The 19318-nt window shown below is 39.7% G+C and overlaps 1 protein-coding gene across 9 annotated transcripts in view; it reads right to left on the reverse strand.

The window, feature by feature from the left end:
* HTR4 (5-hydroxytryptamine receptor 4) overlaps window positions 1-19318 on the reverse strand; it is a 153590-nt gene that overhangs the window by 119812 nt on the left and 14460 nt on the right. For all 9 annotated transcript variants that reach the window (XM_074313739.2, XM_074313738.2, XM_019734368.3 and 6 more), the window contains exon 2: window positions 16713-16785. In XM_074313739.2, the coding sequence (XP_074169840.1) occupies window positions 16713-16738 (26 nt within the window). In that variant the 5' untranslated portion in view covers window positions 16739-16785. The remainder of the gene's footprint in view (window positions 1-16712; window positions 16786-19318) is intronic.

Here is a 19318-nt window from a genome sequence, read left to right on the forward strand (position 1 = left end):
TGCACTCCTGAACTTTGCAATTTGGTGAGCTAACAAAAATACCCATCTTTGCTTAAACAGCTTTGAATTCACTTGAAACTGAAAGAATCCTGACTAACAGCACTCTTCAAATATTTAGCCAGTATATGGATAATCTATATTTTTCCTACACGTCAAAGGGGACATTCTCATGAGGTCTCCCCTGAATTTTCCTTTTCTTTGTCCTTTTCAATAAACAGCCTGTAAGGCACATTATTATTATTAGGACTTGCCTTGGAGATCTGGTCCATCCATAATCAAGGGAATTCAAAGGTCACTTCAATATTTCATGCTGAGTTACTGACAATACTTGACATCAAGTCATCCTTGTGGTTCATTTGGATTACATCCCAGCACTGGATTCTTGGCTTCTGTATGGATCCTGAGACTTAGCTGCCAATTTGCATTCCAGCTTTGACTAGTATCCAAATGCATCCCTATCTTTCTATCTCTTATAATAACTGCCCCAAGCCCCAGTCACTTCAGCATGAGGAGTCTACCTGACGGGTCCTCTTTCCCACTCTAGAAACCGTACATGGGTCCCCAGTACATTTTGAGAAACTTTTCTAAGGACAACAAATTACGTGGTTTAAAATAATTAACTTCCAGATTCCTCATTGCTGTGGTCTGAATATTACCATTTGCTGGATTTGCTGCTTGTTATAACTTCACTTTATGCGCTAATCTTTCCATCGTGTACCTGTTATGTTCCCCCAAAATCAACCCTATCCTGATGGATAAATGTGTTTTCAGATCTCAGCCACTTCTCACCTCACAGGGTCAGGATGAGCCTCCCTAAAATGTGCCACTTTGGCATATGGATTATTTGAAGCTGAAAGCAATCAAGACCCAGCAGACTCAAGAAAAACTTTTACCTCTCCTTTATAATCTAAAAGAATTTAGACAGGGGGCCCAGAAAGAGAGCTATAACCAGAAATAACTTTTTATCTGAATGACCTATCTGTACAGTAGGACAAACATCTAATTATTAAACATCTGCTCTTATTGTCCTATAAAATACCCTCCTCTCCTTTGAAGTCCCAGCCCCCTATCTCATTCCTTAGTTCTGGATGGCATGTAAGCCTCAACTGCCCGACTTTTCCTTAGGTCTCATTGTCTTTGTGGGCCCCCATATATACATAATTAAATTTGTTTTTCCCCTATTAATCTGTCTTAACATTAATTTTGTTATTAAACCAGCCAAAGAACCTAGAAGCGTACAGAATTCTCCTCCCCTAGACACCAAACTTCAGTTAACTTTTCCAAATATCCCAGCCTAAGCCAAACATCGTAAAACCATCATGGCTGTTTACCTACATTTTAGCATCTTATAGCAATCACTGTTATCACGTTGAGACATACTTATAATACTCCTGTTTTCACTCATTGACACATGTATAGTGAACAACCACTGGACTAAGAATCAAAACATCTGGATTCTCATATTGGTTCTGTCATATACCAGTAGTGTGACTTCAAGTGCAAAAACCTTTCAAATTTTCATTTCTTTTATCTGTAAGTTCGGTTAATAATGCTTGTTCTATTTGATGGATGCTGCGAGACTTAGATAACAATGCATGTAAAAGCATATTATACACTTTGAAATATCATGTAAATAAGCTATTCATATGAGGTCTTATCACTAGCCAGAACTGTTATCTCATACTTTTTTTAACCACAAACAGCCACACAACATGTAGACCGTCGGTGAACACTTACCAATTCGCAAATACGTATGCAAGTGTTCCTTAAAAGTCTATTTGTGCAACAAAAGGGAAATGCTTGCCAATGAACCAAGTGAGGGGTTAGGAGAGATAAAGATGTTGAGAGAGAGAAAAAAAGAGTAGAAAAACGTGGGGTTGTAGATGAAGGCAGGGAATGTTAGGTAGAGTGGAAAAGCAAGAAAGAAAGAGAACAATGGGAGACGGGAAGTGGGATACAAGATGGTATGTCAGTAACATAATGTAGGAGAGGAAGAGGAGGAGAGGAAAAGACAGCAGGGAACAGGAAAGAGTGACAGGGAAGAAAAGGCCTCAGCCATTCTTAAACCAGAGTTACCTGCTTGGGAAACATCCAGGGCTGGAGATGGAAATGAGCTCCTGGCCCCCCAGTGCCTTTCAACAAGATAGGAAAGTACTGGCCATCTGAAGTTGTCTTAAGAAAAGGCATCCAGCCAGTCTGGAGCTAGTGACTCAACCTCCTCCCAGGAGGCAGGTACAGACAATGCCGACTCTGTGGGGAGTGATGGGGACAGTAACTGGACAAATGAAAAACAATGGCACAGAAAATGAGAGAAAGAGTAAAGGGCCAGAGGGCGAATTTAGTCTACAAGATAAAATCTATTGCCAGATCTGACTAGAAAAATATTGTATCATTTGACACACTCACCGTGGTTGCTTTTTTCACTGAAATACCTAATAATCCAGACTAAGTTGATAATGTTAAGTCCAATTTAACCAATTCCCTGGACATGACTTTTTAAAAAGACTGGAATTTTCAAGCAGAAGCAGGTGGTTAGTTTCTAGGACATTGCAGTGGGAATTCTGATACGTGACAGAGGCTTCAACTCTCTCAAGGCCTCTTAGGACCATTACTGTGTAACATTCTAGGTCCCCAGCTGATCTCAGCCACCTCTGAGGATGGAAAAAGAGGACAGAGGTAGCTTACCTAAAGGATTTCTGATTAGAGATGAGGGAGAATTCCTGAAAAATGAAACAGTCAAAGCGAAACAGAAAGTCTGTTGAAAAGGGCCTGATCTCTGAGGGGCCACAGGACACACGGGCTCCTCTCGCCGGGATGACACAGGCTTTCTTAGAGTGGGCTCTTTCTATTGCCGCCTCTGTGACACAAGGTACTGTTGAGGTAGTGCAGAGAGGACAAATCATAGAATTCACAGTAATAGTTGGAGTGTTAGTAGAAGTTGTAGAAGTGAGAGGAGCAGTGGTGGTCTAAGGACGTGGTGTAATAATACCAGTGTCTGTGGTATGTGGTCTAGTGGTACCGAGGAAGCTGTAGTCAGTGGTCAGGAGTCAGACCTCCTAAACTTGGATCCTTGGCTCCATCATGGATTAGCTATATGAATTTCAGCAAGTTAATTACTCCTTCTCTGTCTCAGTGTTGCTACCTATAAAATGCAGCTAAGAGCACCCCCTTCACAGAACTGCTATATGGAACGAATGAGGAAACACTTACAAGGGGCTGAACACAGGGCCTACATGATTGAGTGCTCAATATGTGTTAGCTAGAAATCTCAGGAAAGGTGGGGGGGATGGCAGCACCGCAAAGGAGTCCATCCCAGGGAGGGGACACAAGATAAAGGGAGCACCAACCCTGGCACCAGAAGTCCCCTGCCATGGAATCTGTACACACCCACAGCAGAGGCCTTTCAACGCCCAATAAAGAACTGGTGGTCCTTCCCTCCTCCCATCTCCTCTCCAAATCCCACAGCCTCAGAATCCATAGTTGCAAGTGAAATTTAGTGTGTGGGGGGTGGAGGGAAGTGATGACTGTTAGTATCCATTTGTACAATCCTATCTACGACAGACCTTCTGTGATGATGAGAGTGTGCCTAAAGGGTTGTAAAGTGAACAATAAAGGCTTTCTCAATTTTAGTTAATTTCTCCGACACTATAATATGGCAGACAGTGTGCTAAAATCTGGGCACAGGAAGTCCAGCACAGGAGGCAGACATATTAAATAAATAGTTGCAAACAACTCTGACAATTACAAATAACGGATAACAGCAATTGGTACACAGAGCTCTGAAAGCATAGAGGGGAGGTGGGGAAGGCTTGGGGTTCAGTAGGAGGTAAATGAGTTCCGATTTGAAATGTGAAGAGGAAGGTGACAGAAAAAAGGGGATGGGCATGATCGGACTTCAGCTATAGAAAGAGGGTCCGTCATCTGGCTGCTGAATGAAGTGGAGTTGAAACAGCCATAGTCAAGAAAGGAGTTTGGTAATGATGCTAATCACTCGGAAGAGACGTGGTGAGGGCTAATGACAGCAGTGACAAGAAGGGCAGGAGAGGGTGGCAGAGTCAAGGTTACATAACTCTAAATAAAACTGTGCTAAAATTAAGCTGGTGCGAAAAGGTTACTAGTTATTTCTTTTTTTCCACAGAGTAAAACCTCAGTTCAACATAATTAGATAGAAATATGCCACAATTGGTTAAATATGAATTACAGTTGTTGTTTTTTAAAGAATATGACTAACTGCTTAGGGTTTTTTGACTACATGAGATATTTTAAATACTTTTCAACTTCCATGTTCTTACTAAGCAGCATCAACATTCCTGCAAACAATTAAAGTGAGGGTCTTAGAAGTAAAATTTGTTTTTGTTTTTCTTTTTTTCTGAAGTGGATGGAATTTTTCTTCTGACTTTGTTCCCCTAATCCTGGATTCTGAGACCCACAGCCAATTCCTCTTTCACTAGTGTACAAAGTCATAACTTTGACTTCAGGCTGACTGTCCAGAAAACTGACCTGAGAGGCCTATACAAGCTCTTAACATAGAAGACTGTTTGGCCAATACTTCTCCCTGTCAATCAGGGGTTTTAAACTGCATGATGCTCGTCCATCCACAACACAAGCACAGAAAATACCATGTGGGAAGTTACAAACAGAAACCGGCCACAATATTCCTGATTCTCAGGATTCTTTGGGGCAACTCAACTTGTTTTTCCAAACTCCTGTCAGTGGTGCAATGGCAAAATTCAGTTCAATCCCAGGACAAGCCATCAAAACACTCCCTTTTAGGGAAAGGATTTTATCTTATCATCTACTAACGTACTAAATTCGTTGAAATTCTTAATTATCATAGCTTGTCACAACTCACACTAAATCAATGCACTATTTTCCAAACACTTGTCCATTTCTTACATCATAACCCTCATGAGTCATGAAGAATTTATTTACTATGAAAAAAATATTAAACTCGATTTTCACAATCACACTGACTACAAATGAAGTACAAAGAAAATAATTCACTAATTCCAGATTCCCTAAAGATATACAACAGGTGGCTTGCTCCCATAAACTCTGAGTGTAGGAGGTCAAAAGGTCATAGTTCTAACTTTTACACACACCTTAATTGAACAAAACTTCCTTAATACTTGCAAGTTAAAAGAATGAAATGTTTCCTGAAGTCCCAAGAAGGAAGACGCTTCATACTCAGGCAATCTCCTTGATATTAATATTTGGAGAGCTACATTCATCTCTCCCGGGTCTAGAAGATCATTAAAGCTTTTGGGGGGATCAATTTCTAGTTTATTCTATTCATCATGCAGCAGATGGGATCAGAATCTTCCCCAAAACAGTTCCCCACTGAGTTTCGCACCAATTTAACCAACTTTCTACTAGATGTTCATCATCAAATGTCTCACAGTTTTCTCCATCTCAACCAGCTACAAACTAAGCTCCCATGAGCCCTACTGCTTCTCCATGGTCACCTTCAAAATGTCTTCCTCTTCCTTCTCATGTAATTATTCACCTTCTAGCATGAATTCTACTTCCTCTAGAATCTGTTTCCTCTTCCTCTATCCCCACTCCCTCAGTCTTAGTTCTGGCCATTATCCTTCCTCCGTGGACACATGTAACAGTCTCCTGAGTCCCCCAACCCCTAACACTTGTCATCACTGTAATTCAACCTGTGCTCAGCCAGAGTCATTCTCCTAAAATACCTGACATGATTTTTCCCTCTTCTATCGCATTTCTGGACCTTCCATACCTAGTTTTCTTCATTTACTATTACTAACATTTTTTGAATGCTGAGAAATGACTTTCTAGTTTTATATATCTACACACACATTTTTCTGAAACTCAACTTTTGAGAGTTTGGACTGCAATAATTAAAAATAATGAAGAACGGTGATACTTGAGATAAGGTGAGGCTAAAAATGTCAGTTACACTGTTGATAGTGAGACCATATAATAAATATGCACCTATATCTGACATGCATAAAGGCATGATAATACTGAACATTCAAAAACGAGTACTTTGTATAAAACCTTTTGCAAGCAGTGAAATTAATAAAGCCATAATAAGTTAAGGAACAAGTGAGTGGGAAGAGGGGGAAAAAAAGATTATTCTTACAGTTCTTTAGAAATGCAAATAAGAACACTGCCTGAACATCATTACCTGACTGATAAAATGGTAATCATTTAACAGGTATTTATTTAGAAACCTGTTCTAATTCCTTAATTGAAAAAAGTTCTTAAATTCAACACAACCCTATTTGCTAAATGGTAATAAAACAAATTTCCACAGAGAAAATGGAAGGGACTAAATGTCATTGTATGGTCTATAAAATTGCAGATAATTCATACCACTGTTTTCCAAGTTTAAGTGATAAAATAAAAAGCCTCAAGGGCCTGGCAGGCAGGCAGAACTCCCTGACAACTGGACACTGTGGCTGTGGAAGGAAATATAATAGTTTCAATGGCTTCTTTTCAGACAGTAGGAATCATTGTTACTCTGGCAAATTGGAGAGTACCCAGCCTCCCTGAAGGCATTTAAGTCAATTTTTTAAAACCTGGACAGGGACAGGCCCAGCAAATGTAACTGTCAGGCCTTCAGTTTGGAAACCCAGGTCTAAAAACATCTAATGACAGACCCTCGACCACACAGAAATCTCTGCACAAGCAAACTGAGAAGCTCAAAGGATAGACTCCCACATCAAGTAAATGTGGGTGAAAATACTGGCTGCACCTCTTCACCACTCGAAATGTGACTTTGCACAAAATAATGATCCCTCTCTGCCTCGGTCACCTTACATGTAATACCAAGGACACCATCAGTGAGTGTCTTGGTCAGTTTGGGCTGCTACAACAAATTACCATAGACTGGGCAGCTTCAACATTTATTTCTCACAGTTCTGTAGATAGGGAAGCTCAAGACCAAGGTGCCAGCAGATTTGGTATCTGGTGAGAGTCCACTTCCTGGTGTGCATACAGCCATTTTCTCATTGTGTCTTCACATGGTGGAGAGCAGAGAGCTCTCTCGGTCTCTTTATGAAAGTGCTAATCCCATCGACAAGGCCCCACAAACATTCAGCCCTTAAGAGTAAGGAACTCACAGAGTGGTCAGGATTAAAGGTGATCACACAGGCTACGTGCTTAGGAACATCTGAACCATAGCAAACTATTGTTATAAAGGACCAAGGCAACGAATAAGAAGTGATGTAATATTTTCCCAGTTCTGTCTAAATCCATGTTTCAGATTTAGACATGTTGAATCAAGTAACATTCTAATCTAAATTATATACCCTTTAGGAAATAGTTTGCTGTCTTTGGATAGTTGGAAAAATAATTTGGAAAAAAACCGTGATTTCAGAAGCAAGCACTTGGGTTTTCTCCTCAGGTTAATCATCTGTTAGCTGTGGAAAAGCCACTTAACCTCTCTGAAACACTTTGTGTTTCTCTTGTGTACTGTGCTTTGTGAGACATCAAGAAGGTATAGGCCCTAGACAAGGCTCCAGATTATGGAAAGGAGTTTGTAAGAGATTTCACATAATTCTCAGCATCAGTCATACGCTTCTTGAATTTCATAACAGCTCATTCTTCTAAAGAGGGACAAAAAGACCCTGTTTTTTAGGGAATCCAGGTGCCCTGACAATACAGACCATGCTCTGATCCTATCAAACACAGATGAAATTCTGACTGAACTGGAGCTGAGAATCAAACAGATCTTGTAAAATATTTTGTTAAATTAGGCAATACCTCAAGCCCCGCATAGCTGTTTGCATCTACTGATTTGCACAGGTCCTGAGAAACTATCTAGAAAAATCTTATGGAAATTTGAGATTTAAATAAAGCTTAGTGATGGCTGGCAGGACTCCCAAAGAACTAAGCTGCAGTAAGGGATGACGACATATCATAAGAAAAAGAACCTGATACAACAGAGTTGACTAGGCAAGAGACTCAGAAGGATGCATGTGAGTGGTAACTGTAAACATGTAACAGTTGATACCAACATTCATCAGGACCCAACCCTTCTGTGTACCCCTGAAAAAGGTGAGGTCTGAGATTTGGAAATGCTGCATTGCTGGTTTCTGAAACACTTCTGTCTCAAGTAACTTTAGTAGGGGACTCACTTTGATCAAGTATTACACAAAATGTCTATCCTTCTCACTTTACATGTCAATAATGTAGTTTTTTTCAGTATCAAGAGGCTCCTGTTTTACTAGAATCAGGTGCAACCTTTGAGTCCTGAGGACTGGTCATTCATCAGGATAGATTCAGAGTAGCACCTCCGTGGAACGGTTAGAGCTGGAGGCTGCCAAAATTTAGCTCGAGAAACAGAACAAATTCAGAGACACTTACAAGGACTCACTTTCAGTAATAATCGAATGCCCAGAAACACTTGGACAAGGTGAACTGGGCAAAAAACAGCTTCCTGAAGTCAAGCAGATGGCGAATCAGATACAGAGATTCAGATGTTTATATTGATGTGATCACATGTGACCTTGCAGGCTTGTGAAGCCCAATGCATCAAGTTCCAGAGCTGTAAGTTCCAAAAGAAAGCTAGGTTACAGGGAAGAAGATATACGTGTTATTTATCACTCTTTCAGGCACTAATTTCCATGGGAGAGGGTAGAGGCCTGAAAACTACATTTTTCATACTTCCTTGTCCACTGGCTTCTGCTTGTTTCCCAAATGGGAGGCTCAGAAAAGGAAACTGGACTCCAAGAAGGAAAAAAGGAACCATTTTTCCCCATCATCCAGAGGTGCCTTCAGCAGTGAGTATAGCAGCAGATGGTTCCATAAGCACCAGATGTGACAGCAGCAGTGCTTCCAGCAGATCAATGGCAGAGGTGGGGCTCATGAAGCTTTCTGACCTCTGGTTAACATCCCCTTCTTCCTGCCCTTCCAGGAAGCTAGCTTTGTGACCAATTCCCTGCTTGAAATATATTCAACAGTTCTCCATTTTCCCAACTGGTCATTGACAGATACAAAAGCAGAAAGAAACAAGTCAGAGTTATTTTCCTCTAAACAGAGATATTCAATCAAGAGGTTTATTGCATATAAAGGAGAGCTGGCTGTAGTGAACAGAACACAAGACTAGGAGTTAAAAAGACCCAGGACTGAATCCTAGACCCTCCAATTCCCAAACAGGAATGTGCCCAAGTTCATGGAAGCTGCAGAGTGAAGAGAAAACAGGACTGAATAGGGTATAGAAGAGAAGTCTTATCCCAATTACGTCACTTACAAGCCCCAATATTGAGGTCTTTTATCACCTTGGAAAGCCTCAGTTTCCCCACCCAGAGAATGGGTACAATCAGGAACAGACAGTCAAAGAAATTAACAACTGATTCATAAAGACAGCCAATTAAAGGGATACCAAATTTAAGCAATCAAAAAATGTATAGAGTGTAGTCATTGACTAGCAGTCCTAGAGGTTATAAAAGCCTACATCTCATGATTATTGTGACGACAAATGGCCATATTTACCATTTGTTCAATGAGTACTATGTAGGAGATACTATGCTAAGAGTTTTACCTATGTTACTTATGAATCCTTACAAAAATCCCATTTTCAGATGCCAAAACTAAAGGCTTAGAGAGATTAAATAATTAGTTCAAGGTCATTGAGCTAGTAAGTGGGAAAGCCAAGACTTGAACACAAAACCCCACTCTTCCAGCGTCCTGTGGTGTTGTTAGTTGAAATCACTGTGGCATATTTACTTTAGAAGCTGCAAAGTGTGACATGCATATAGAGGATTACTAGTTTCGTTCCACAACCAGCAAATGTCATACAGTGCAAAAGACCATTGCTTTAGAAATGTAGAAGTATCCTCCTCCCTCCGATAGGTCTCGAGGTCTCTAACTTGAGGTCCCCTGTGATCCCATGAACCAAAGGGGTTTTTCACCACAGGGTGAGTTCCAGTTCATATGCACTGCGCTCCTGATCTAATCAAAAGACTAACTGAATTATCACCACTTTATCAGTCAAGCAATACAATTGAATATTATTCTCATTTACATTTCTGAAGCAACATAAAAATAACCCCTTTTAAACTACCCACTCACTTTCTCCTTATATGCTAATGCATGTCACAATTTCAAAGCCTGAAGAGAAATTTCCTGCAAAACATTTCATTGCCTTGAAGTTGCACATGTTCACAGTTCCAATTGGCAGGTTACAAACATGAATTAACTCTGGTTACATATCAATTACATATTGATAAGTCTTTAGGGCAGACACTGATTTAAAACTCTGAGTTATTTCAAGGCTTTAGGATATTTAGCATTAAAAATTCCAACTCAGACTTTAGAAAATATTAGGTTGGTGCAAAAGTAGTTGCAGTTTTTGCAATTATTTTTAAACTTTTAAACCACAATTACTTTTGCACTAATCTAACATATGTATTGTCACCAGTATTAAAAATCAAACCCAAAATCAACTCCCTTATTTAAAAAATTGCTCCTTTGCTCTTTGCTAAAATCAGATCATTTCAATTAATTCTTGTAATCATACAAATAATCCAGTTATTTCAATGTCTTGATTTGAAGTAATGAATTTCAGCTTAGTGCCATGACAGAATTAAAGCAACTGCATAATTAATTCAAAGTCAGCTGCCCACCTTTGTCACGGTTTTTAATTAACGGTGTCACATGTGAACAGTGGGTGACTGCATTTTCATCAAGAGTATGTATTTTATATCTGAAGTACACAACTTTTGGTATTTATTCAGCTTTTCTGTGTTTTATACAAAAGCTTGCCTTTTTGATATTATGTTCAAAAATGATTTAGTGGCTTCCCAGCACATGGCATCAAGTCCTACCAACAGAAGAAGAGTCTCCCTCTGGAAAACTGTTTCCTTCTTGAATTCCTTTCTCCCTTTCCTACTCACGTCTGTCCTTCCTTCTTTAAAGAGCCTTACAAAAATAAACAATATAAGATATTGCTAACAAAGCAAAGGAAACAAGATGAAGTGACAAAAAGAGATGGAAAATGAAAATAAAGGCCGGTCAGAAACAGTGTAGGTGCCTGAAGATCTTTTGTACTTGCTGTGTGGTAATTATAAATTAGGCTCTGAGTTTCCCAGAAACCCTAGCAAAGAGCAGAGAAGGCTACCATTTATGTGATTCTTCATTCCTATAAGACACTTTTCTGGTTGCTAATGTGAAACATGAATGAGAAAGCACAATAATTATTCTGTAGAGGAGAAACAGATCTTAAACCAAGGTGTTCTTATTAAAGAGAGGCACCGCAACCATCAAAATGTTGCCAGCTGGGGATCCAGTCAAAATGGTGGAGTAGGTAAATGCTGTGCTTACCTTCTCCCACAGCCATATCAAAATTACAACTAAACTACAAAAGAACCATTATTGAGAAGCTCCTGAAGTCTTGCTGAACCAAAGCCCTACAACAAAGGACAAACAGAAGAAGCCACCTTGAGACTGGCAGAAGGGTCAGAGACGTGGAACGGGTTGGTTCCACACCCACGTATGACCATTAAAAATTGGGAGGGATATCACGGCTGCAGAGGTCCTCCCAGAGGAGCGAGAGGTCCAGGCCCCTCCCCAGCCCAGGGTTCCAGTTCCAGGGAGAGAAGTCCCCATAATTTCTGGCTGTGAAAACCAGCAGAGATTGTGGCTGAATGAGACAGAGGGCGACTGCACTCCCAAGCGCTCCTCTTAAAGGGCCCCCACCATGGACTTACTCGCTGACGGACTCACTCTGAGCTCCAGCAAAGGGGCAGCAGCTCAAAAGGTGAAAGGAACATGTGGAGAGGACCTGAGTTGTGTGGCTTCAGGTTGAGAACCGGAGGGGCAGCTTTCTTCCAGATGGAGGAGCTGAGCTGGCGGAAGCTATGGTTTCTTTGTTGAGCTCTGCCCCTGCCCCGAGTGCAGATGCATGCAAATGCTACATCTAAGTCTCCATCAGCCTAACACTGTTCATTGGCCCTGCCTTGGTAATTCTGAGACCAGCCCCACCCAACTAGTTAGGGGGATCACTCTTAAATTGTATAAATGTCTAACCACTATGCTGTACACCTGATGTAAGGTACAGCATAGGTAATATAGTCAATAATATTGTAGCATGCTATGGTATCAGATGGTTGCTGGACTTATGGTGATCACTTCTTTAGGTATATAAATGTTGAATAACTATGGTGTACACCTGAAACTAATATAATATTGTGTGTTAGCTATATTTTAATAAAAATCTTTAAAAAATGTTGCCAGCTGAGAGGGGGGTTGGGGGAGTGAGCAAGAAAGGGGAAGGGATTAAGTACAAACTGGTAGTTACAAAATAGTCATGGGGTTGTAAAACTTAGCATAAGAAATATAGTTAATAATATTGTAATAACTATAGATGGTGTCAGATGGGTACTAGATTTATCTGGGTGATCACTTCGTAAGTTATATAAATATCTAATAACTATGTTGTATACCTGAAACTAATATAATATTGTATGTCAACTCTAATTGAAAAATAAAATAATTATTAAAAAAAAGAAAAAGACAGGAGGTGCAGCAGGAAAGTATGGTGAGCCCATGGGGCAAGGAGATGAGGAAGGACAGAAGGAAACCACAACTAAAAAGAATTAAGATATAAATTAAACTTTTTTCTTCCTTCAGAGTCTGGGGTCATAATCCTGAGAAATCTTCAAAATGGAAGTCTGTATATATTTGGACTTGCATCCACTTACTCATCTCCTGCCTAAACCTGTACCTTCTGGAACTAGAAATTGATAGAAAAAATTCTTTGAAAGCAGAAACTTTTTAACTGTTATAAACAGCAGGGAGAAAAGGATGGAGACCTAGAATGCCTTAGGGAATCTTACTTGAGCTGAGGAAACTTACACATCAGTGGGAAGAATCTGGTAGTTAAAAAAAAACAAAACAAAACAAAACAAAATGCATGGGCTATGCCTGAAGTCAGGCAGTGTTTCAGGCCCATATGTATGGGCTTCGGGACAGCACAGGGGTAAGCCACCACCAGGCTCAATGCCCAAACACAAGTAGATGATGTTCTACAAAGACTTATCTTGTGCAAAATCACCAAAGCCACCACAAAAATGCAGCTGTCTCCTCTACAGCCCCAACAAGAAGCAAACAGCCGAACAAACAATATCAGTTGGGTGTCAAATTGTCTGGAAAGAGCTGCCTGCTTACTGCTAAGTTTGTGAGACACTTTACCAAAGGAGAGAACTTGTCAGGAACTTCCCTCTCCAACCAGGCCTGATTCACTGCCAGCTTTCATCACGAGTCAATCCATCCAACAATGACTACTCTCTACAATGGACGCCCTTGAGGGAAAAATACTGGTACTGCTTCTCATATTTCTAAAACCAAGCCCTCGTGTTTCTTTTTTCTTTCTTTTTTCTTTTTTTTTTTTCAGTCCTACCTTATAGTTCACTGAAAACATAGCTCACTGTATACCTCACTATTAAGGTTCTTTTGTCATTGTATTAAATTCTATTTGTTTGATCATCTTCTAGCTAGACCATGGGATCCTTAAGAATAGGCACTTAATGTTAACTTCCTGGCATGTAGTTCAGGTGCTTAGTGAAAGTATAGCAAACAGATTAAGGAACCCTGACTTACCTTTATTTATACGTGGAGCAACATTATTTGAAAACATAGATAACTCCAACTGCTACAAAAAACATGGAGTTTGACATTGGTCATATTTTTCTATCCGGTCTCCATTTCCCCTCCCTAAAAAGCACCTATTTCTTTAGAGGACTAAACTTTCCTCCATTGTATGTCATCTTCCTAAGCAGTACCTGCCTCCCATTATGAAAGCTGGATAGTAAGTGGTCACATGACTTGGCTTGACCAATCAGATGTCATCTCCCAGGACTCTGACTCTTGAGCAGTATATAGAAAGAGGAAATGGCTAGACATTGTCCACAATGCAGAAATGTACTGACCACTTCTTCCTCTGGTTGGCCACTTCTGAGCTCTATTGGAACTCCCAATGTTCTTGTTTATACCTAGGACATCAGTTTCTAAACCCAAGTCCTGACCTCCAGCACTTCCTCCTTAATTCTTTGAGCTTGCACATTGTAGCTTCTCCGAATTACCTTTGAATATGTTAGCAAGTTAGTTTCTGATGCTTGTAGCCAAGAATATTGATAGATATATAATAATAAAGATCAAATGGAATTAGCAAACTCAATTAAATGAAACAAAACAAACAAAAAATGAAATGGCCAGTATGGTCTGACAAAATACTTAAATGTAAGACATTTTATTTAGCCCTAAATGTCAATTAGGACCTCTCTGTCCCTTGATATCTGCAAAAAATTGACTGGAGCCTCTCAATTCTACAGCGCAGACAGGTCTAACGCTTTCTCTCAGATTTCTGAAATTTCCCCAGGCACTTGTTGTCTTCTGCCATCCTGTGCCTTTCGGGTGTCCATTCTCACACATGCATTCTCTCTTCCAAATCACATTTACCCAGACAGGAATGTCAACCATCTCACCAATACACATGCACACACACATGCACGGTCACATAAGATATTTGTAGTACAGTAGGAGGCAGTGTGGTTATATGACCTTGAGCAGGTTACTTGACCTCTTTGTGCCTTAGTTACCACACATTGTGAAATGGGAATAACAATAGCATGTACCTCATAGGATTGTCTTAAAAATTAAATAAGATGATACATGTTAAGCTTATAGCTCATGATGCCTTCACACATAATAGACATTCAACACTCAATTCGTAGCCAAGTTGGAAAGTTTTGCTGAAAAGCTGGATCCTGGGAGTGGTCAGCATATACATCATACACATTTAAAACAAACAAACAAACAAATATATGCAACCTGCAACCTAACTACTCTCAAAGTCCTTTACAGCCACCATGCCACTGGATGTTTCACCCTTTCCGAGAACAGCTCAAATTCTTTGAAACTTCTCTCTTCTCCAACCTTCTCCCTCCTCTCATTTTCTTATCTTCAAAGCATATAAAACCATGTTCATATACCACCTAAAAATATGTTTTATTAGTTATCCATGCACCACAATTTGTAAATGGCAACCTAATATGCATCCTTGACCATGGACACCCAGAAGCTGGACCGAGGAGGAAGAAGGTGGAAAGTCTGTGGCATTTGCATATTACCAATCTTGTGGAGAGAGAGGGAGTGGGTGAGGATGACACGTGGTGATGGGATCAAGTTAGAAACCTGATAGAGAGAATAGTCCAGAGACAAGATTCTGGAGAGCGATGTTATCTTGTATCCTGCGCTATTATTCCACAGCACACGAGGCTAATGTTCATTTAATTGAATTGTATTCTGCCATTTGAATCCAATGCTGCTATAAATAAATGTTGAAAAGCTAGAAATCTGAGGGATCATATTATCTGAGTTATCCAAAAAGAAGTGCATTTTAACCAACTAATGCAGTTTTATACAGTGTCTGAAACTCAAAACAATTTCATAACTTCTCACCATCGATATTGCTCACTTTGACCTTTCAATTATCAAAAATAAAATTGAGATTCTCTAGGTTCCACCCTGCTTTCACTGTACAAATAACATCACAAACTTTCAGAGGAAAAATAAACACATGGCACCAGCCTAAAAAATTTGTGTTAAAGTCCTAAGACTCTGAACCAAGTCAGTGCGTTGGGCAAATAACAAAGTCCACGATGCCTCTATTGAGAGTGTAAAATGTTTTATTGCTAAATAGTCAGAGACTCTTTGCATATCTAGGTGTAGTAGAACACAGCCCTGTTGGGAATACATGTAGTAACAGCAACGACTGGCTGTTCAACACCCTTTAGTACATACCCACCACGTGCCAGGGATTATGCGTGAAACACATTCCACCCTTAAGGATTTCCCGGGTTTGGGGTGATAGTACATTTTTGCAACTCAAGTCACATCTCACTAGAGTTTGCATCAAGACATTTGACAACTCCCTTTTGTCACAGCATTCTACTACATCACACTCAGAGGCACAATGCCCCTGATCTATACCTGAAACGCTTTTCTACAGGTCTCAAGTGAAAGTAACATTGTCCTGTGATTACATCAGGAATGTATTTTTTTAGAATGTCTTCCAGCGACTGGTATCTATGGCTAGTTCTCAGACTCAAATGCCAATCCACAACATGTAAGTCTTATTGAATACAAGTTTCTTGCCCTATTCTGTTGTGCTACATAAAATGCAACAAGCCTTTAAAGAAATAACTTTCTTAGGAGCCATCCTATTGTTTGATATCCACAGGTGGCAGGAAATTACAGGAAAACAAAGCATAAACCATTTCCATAACTTTACATAACTACAGCATGCAACTATCATGTCACATAATCTAACGACCTGGTTGCAAAAAAGAAGTGGGCAAACAAGAACCTGCTATAAATCACTACTTAAGTGTATATTCAAAGTTTAGATGTACAGATAGTCTTAAGCTATTTTTACACTATTTCAATACAACTTCTTTCTTCCTATTACAGAGATGAATATCTACTTTACTATAACACCATCACCCATAGTGCAGACTTTTAGTATAGACTTCGGAAACATTTATAGCCCTATTGATTATTTAAGCAGAAGTGAAAAAAACACTTATAATTAAACAGAAACACACTCGTGATTATATACAAAACGTTGAAGAAAATCCATATCTATTAGCTTTCTAACTCTACTACCATAGATTGTTCAGAGGTCTTATAGTTCAAATAACCATAATTTACACCATAATATGTACAGAAATGTCACGTACCTCACATTAGCATCAAGTTCGTCCATTACAGGAAATAGGCATGGGTGAGTTGGAAGTCAGTGCCCACGGGGTCCTATAATGTGGGAATAAATAAGAGGTTAGACCATAAGGTAATGCAAGAAAATAAAAGTCTTTGTTAAAGGAAAAATGTCAAATAATCATTGTTTCCTATTTATTAAGACTTTTATTTTACAGAGTATCAAAAAAGTATTTAATAAACAATACTACGGCAAAAAGCTACTGGCATATTGAGGTATGGTACAGCTGAGTTTTGCAAAAGTTTCTTTACGTTTTACTAATCTGGAGATTAAAACCTACAGGTACTTCTTTTTACTCTGTGTTAATCAGTTTATTTGTTATTTTTTGCTCTTCTCGGAAACATAGCTTATTTATATACATATGATCTACATTAGGACACTAGCTAGTGAAAATAGGTACGTACATTGTTATGATTAAAACAATACATTGCCTAAAATGGTCAGTCATTTTGTTTCCTACTGTGAGGATTTTCAGGGTTTTATTTTTCATTTACCCTTTTTGAGGGTGGGTAATCACATACCCCTTTGAGAATCTAGCACGCTCTTGAGAACTCTCTGCCCAGAAAAACATGGACGTGCCTGAACATACATACACACTTTCTGGGGAGCCCACAATTCCTTGAGGCCCATCCATGAACCCCAGGCTAAGAACTCCCAGTCGAAGGGGAGTTAACTTTCAAACTACCAGAAGTTCCTCTAGCACAGACTTTCAGAAGACCCTACACCGGTTAGTAGACGGACACCTACAGATCTCCACCAAATCGGCAGTCTTAACTGACTTTACAGTTGCATTTTTTTCAGAAGAATTCCTATTTTTCATCACATTTGTTCCACAACACAATGACTCAGAGAATGCAGAGGCAGAAGAGCTTGGTCTGTTTCTCCTGGCATTACCCTGAGCAAGTTCCTTTTTCATTCTAAGCTTCATCACCCTCTTCTCAATAAACAGACAGGATTGGAAGAGATGACTCTGGGTTCATTTCTGGCTCTGATATTCTATCATTCCATCTGCTGATTTATTAATCAAATCTAACCAAGAAGAAACTGTAAATCTGTTTACATAACAGAACTATGAAGCTCAGCCTGGACCCTTGGATGCTTTGGTCAGGGTGGACCAAACACATATGCCTGGTAGCCAGGAAGAGAATGGCAGACCACCAGATCTGGAAAGGATACAGATCTCTCGGGGTTTTTCAATGTTCGCTCTTTAGAGCCTCTAAGATGAACATGGGTGCCTGTGGGCATTTCTACATCTGTGGCAGGTGTGGAGAAGGCTCAGCCTACAGGACTCTGAACCTAGACTCTGACCTCAAGCAAAGTAGCTTTGTCCACTTCTCTTTTACGTTTTGAATATGGAATAATCTTTTATTTGAAATACTTAAGTACAAAGCCCTAACAATCAAAGTGACGAAGTTCCATCCTCTTTCCTCCTCTACCTAAAATCATTCCTGAAGTAATCATATCCAATTCCACTGAAAATGATTGCTCTTTAGCAAGCCAGTGAGACAGCATACATTTTGTTAGAGTTGACAAAAGACAAGTTGGTGAACAGTGCTTATCTTGATTTAATTGATCACTCATAGTCCACTATTTTCTGCAGTGTTCACCAGGGATAACTAATCAGAACCACGATTACAGAGACACCTCTTGTCAGGAAGATCGCACAGAGTGAGAGGAGTATGCAAGGAACCAGTGCTTTTATCTTGCATACTTACATTTCTAGCTCCTTAACACTACCTAGTTAATTGATAATCATCAACTGAGCGCATCTCCTATGCTCAAGTACAAGCTCTGTCACTTCTAAAAGTTGTCAATTTGGAATTCAGTTAGACACTGTGTGTGTATATATGCACATGAGTGTGCGTGTGTTTTAGTGATAATCATGCTATATCCTACCACCTGGATAAAGGGACAAAGAGTGATACCCTCCATTATTGGTCTTCTTCAGAGAAACAGTCCTAGATAATTATAACCAGAAAAATAACATAGCAAGTCCTGGAAAAGAGGTGGAGGAGGGAGTCAAATAAACCCTTCTACCACGTGAGGTACAAATGAAGGTCTCGGTATTCTCTCAGGGCTAGGACAAGCTCAAGCCACTGGAATTATTCAAAACATACTTCCTGTCACAAAAGTTACAGTAACATACAACTCTGTCACACTCCTTGGAGCGTCTTCTCCTTGATGAATACATTCAGAATCTGATCTTTCCTTAAAAAGGGAGAAGAGGAAGAGATCATCTTATTATGCCACCCAAGGCTTCTTCCAACCCCTAGTTTTCTAGCTTGCACATTTTAAATACCTAAAGGGCAAGTACTTACCCAAAAGGTAAGTACATCCCATCTTTAACCTTGTTCTTTGATTCAGAATACTCTGAAAGATTGTTGTGGAATAGTCATTAATGGTTAACAGAAGGTGTGTAGCTGCATCTCGATTATAAAAAGTGTGAGCACAGTACTCACTTGTAAATTGTCCCCACCTATTCAAGTCGAATATCGATGTAGTTTGGCACAGTGCCAACATCTGCCAACCTGGAGCTATGTCATAACCTCAGCTTGCTTTGCTGCACTT

This window comes from Rhinolophus sinicus, chromosome 5 (assembly GCF_057876585.1).
Source record: "Rhinolophus sinicus isolate RSI-liver-muscle chromosome 5, RSI-T2T, whole genome shotgun sequence".
Classification (NCBI taxonomy): Eukaryota; Metazoa; Chordata; class Mammalia; order Chiroptera; family Rhinolophidae; genus Rhinolophus; species Rhinolophus sinicus.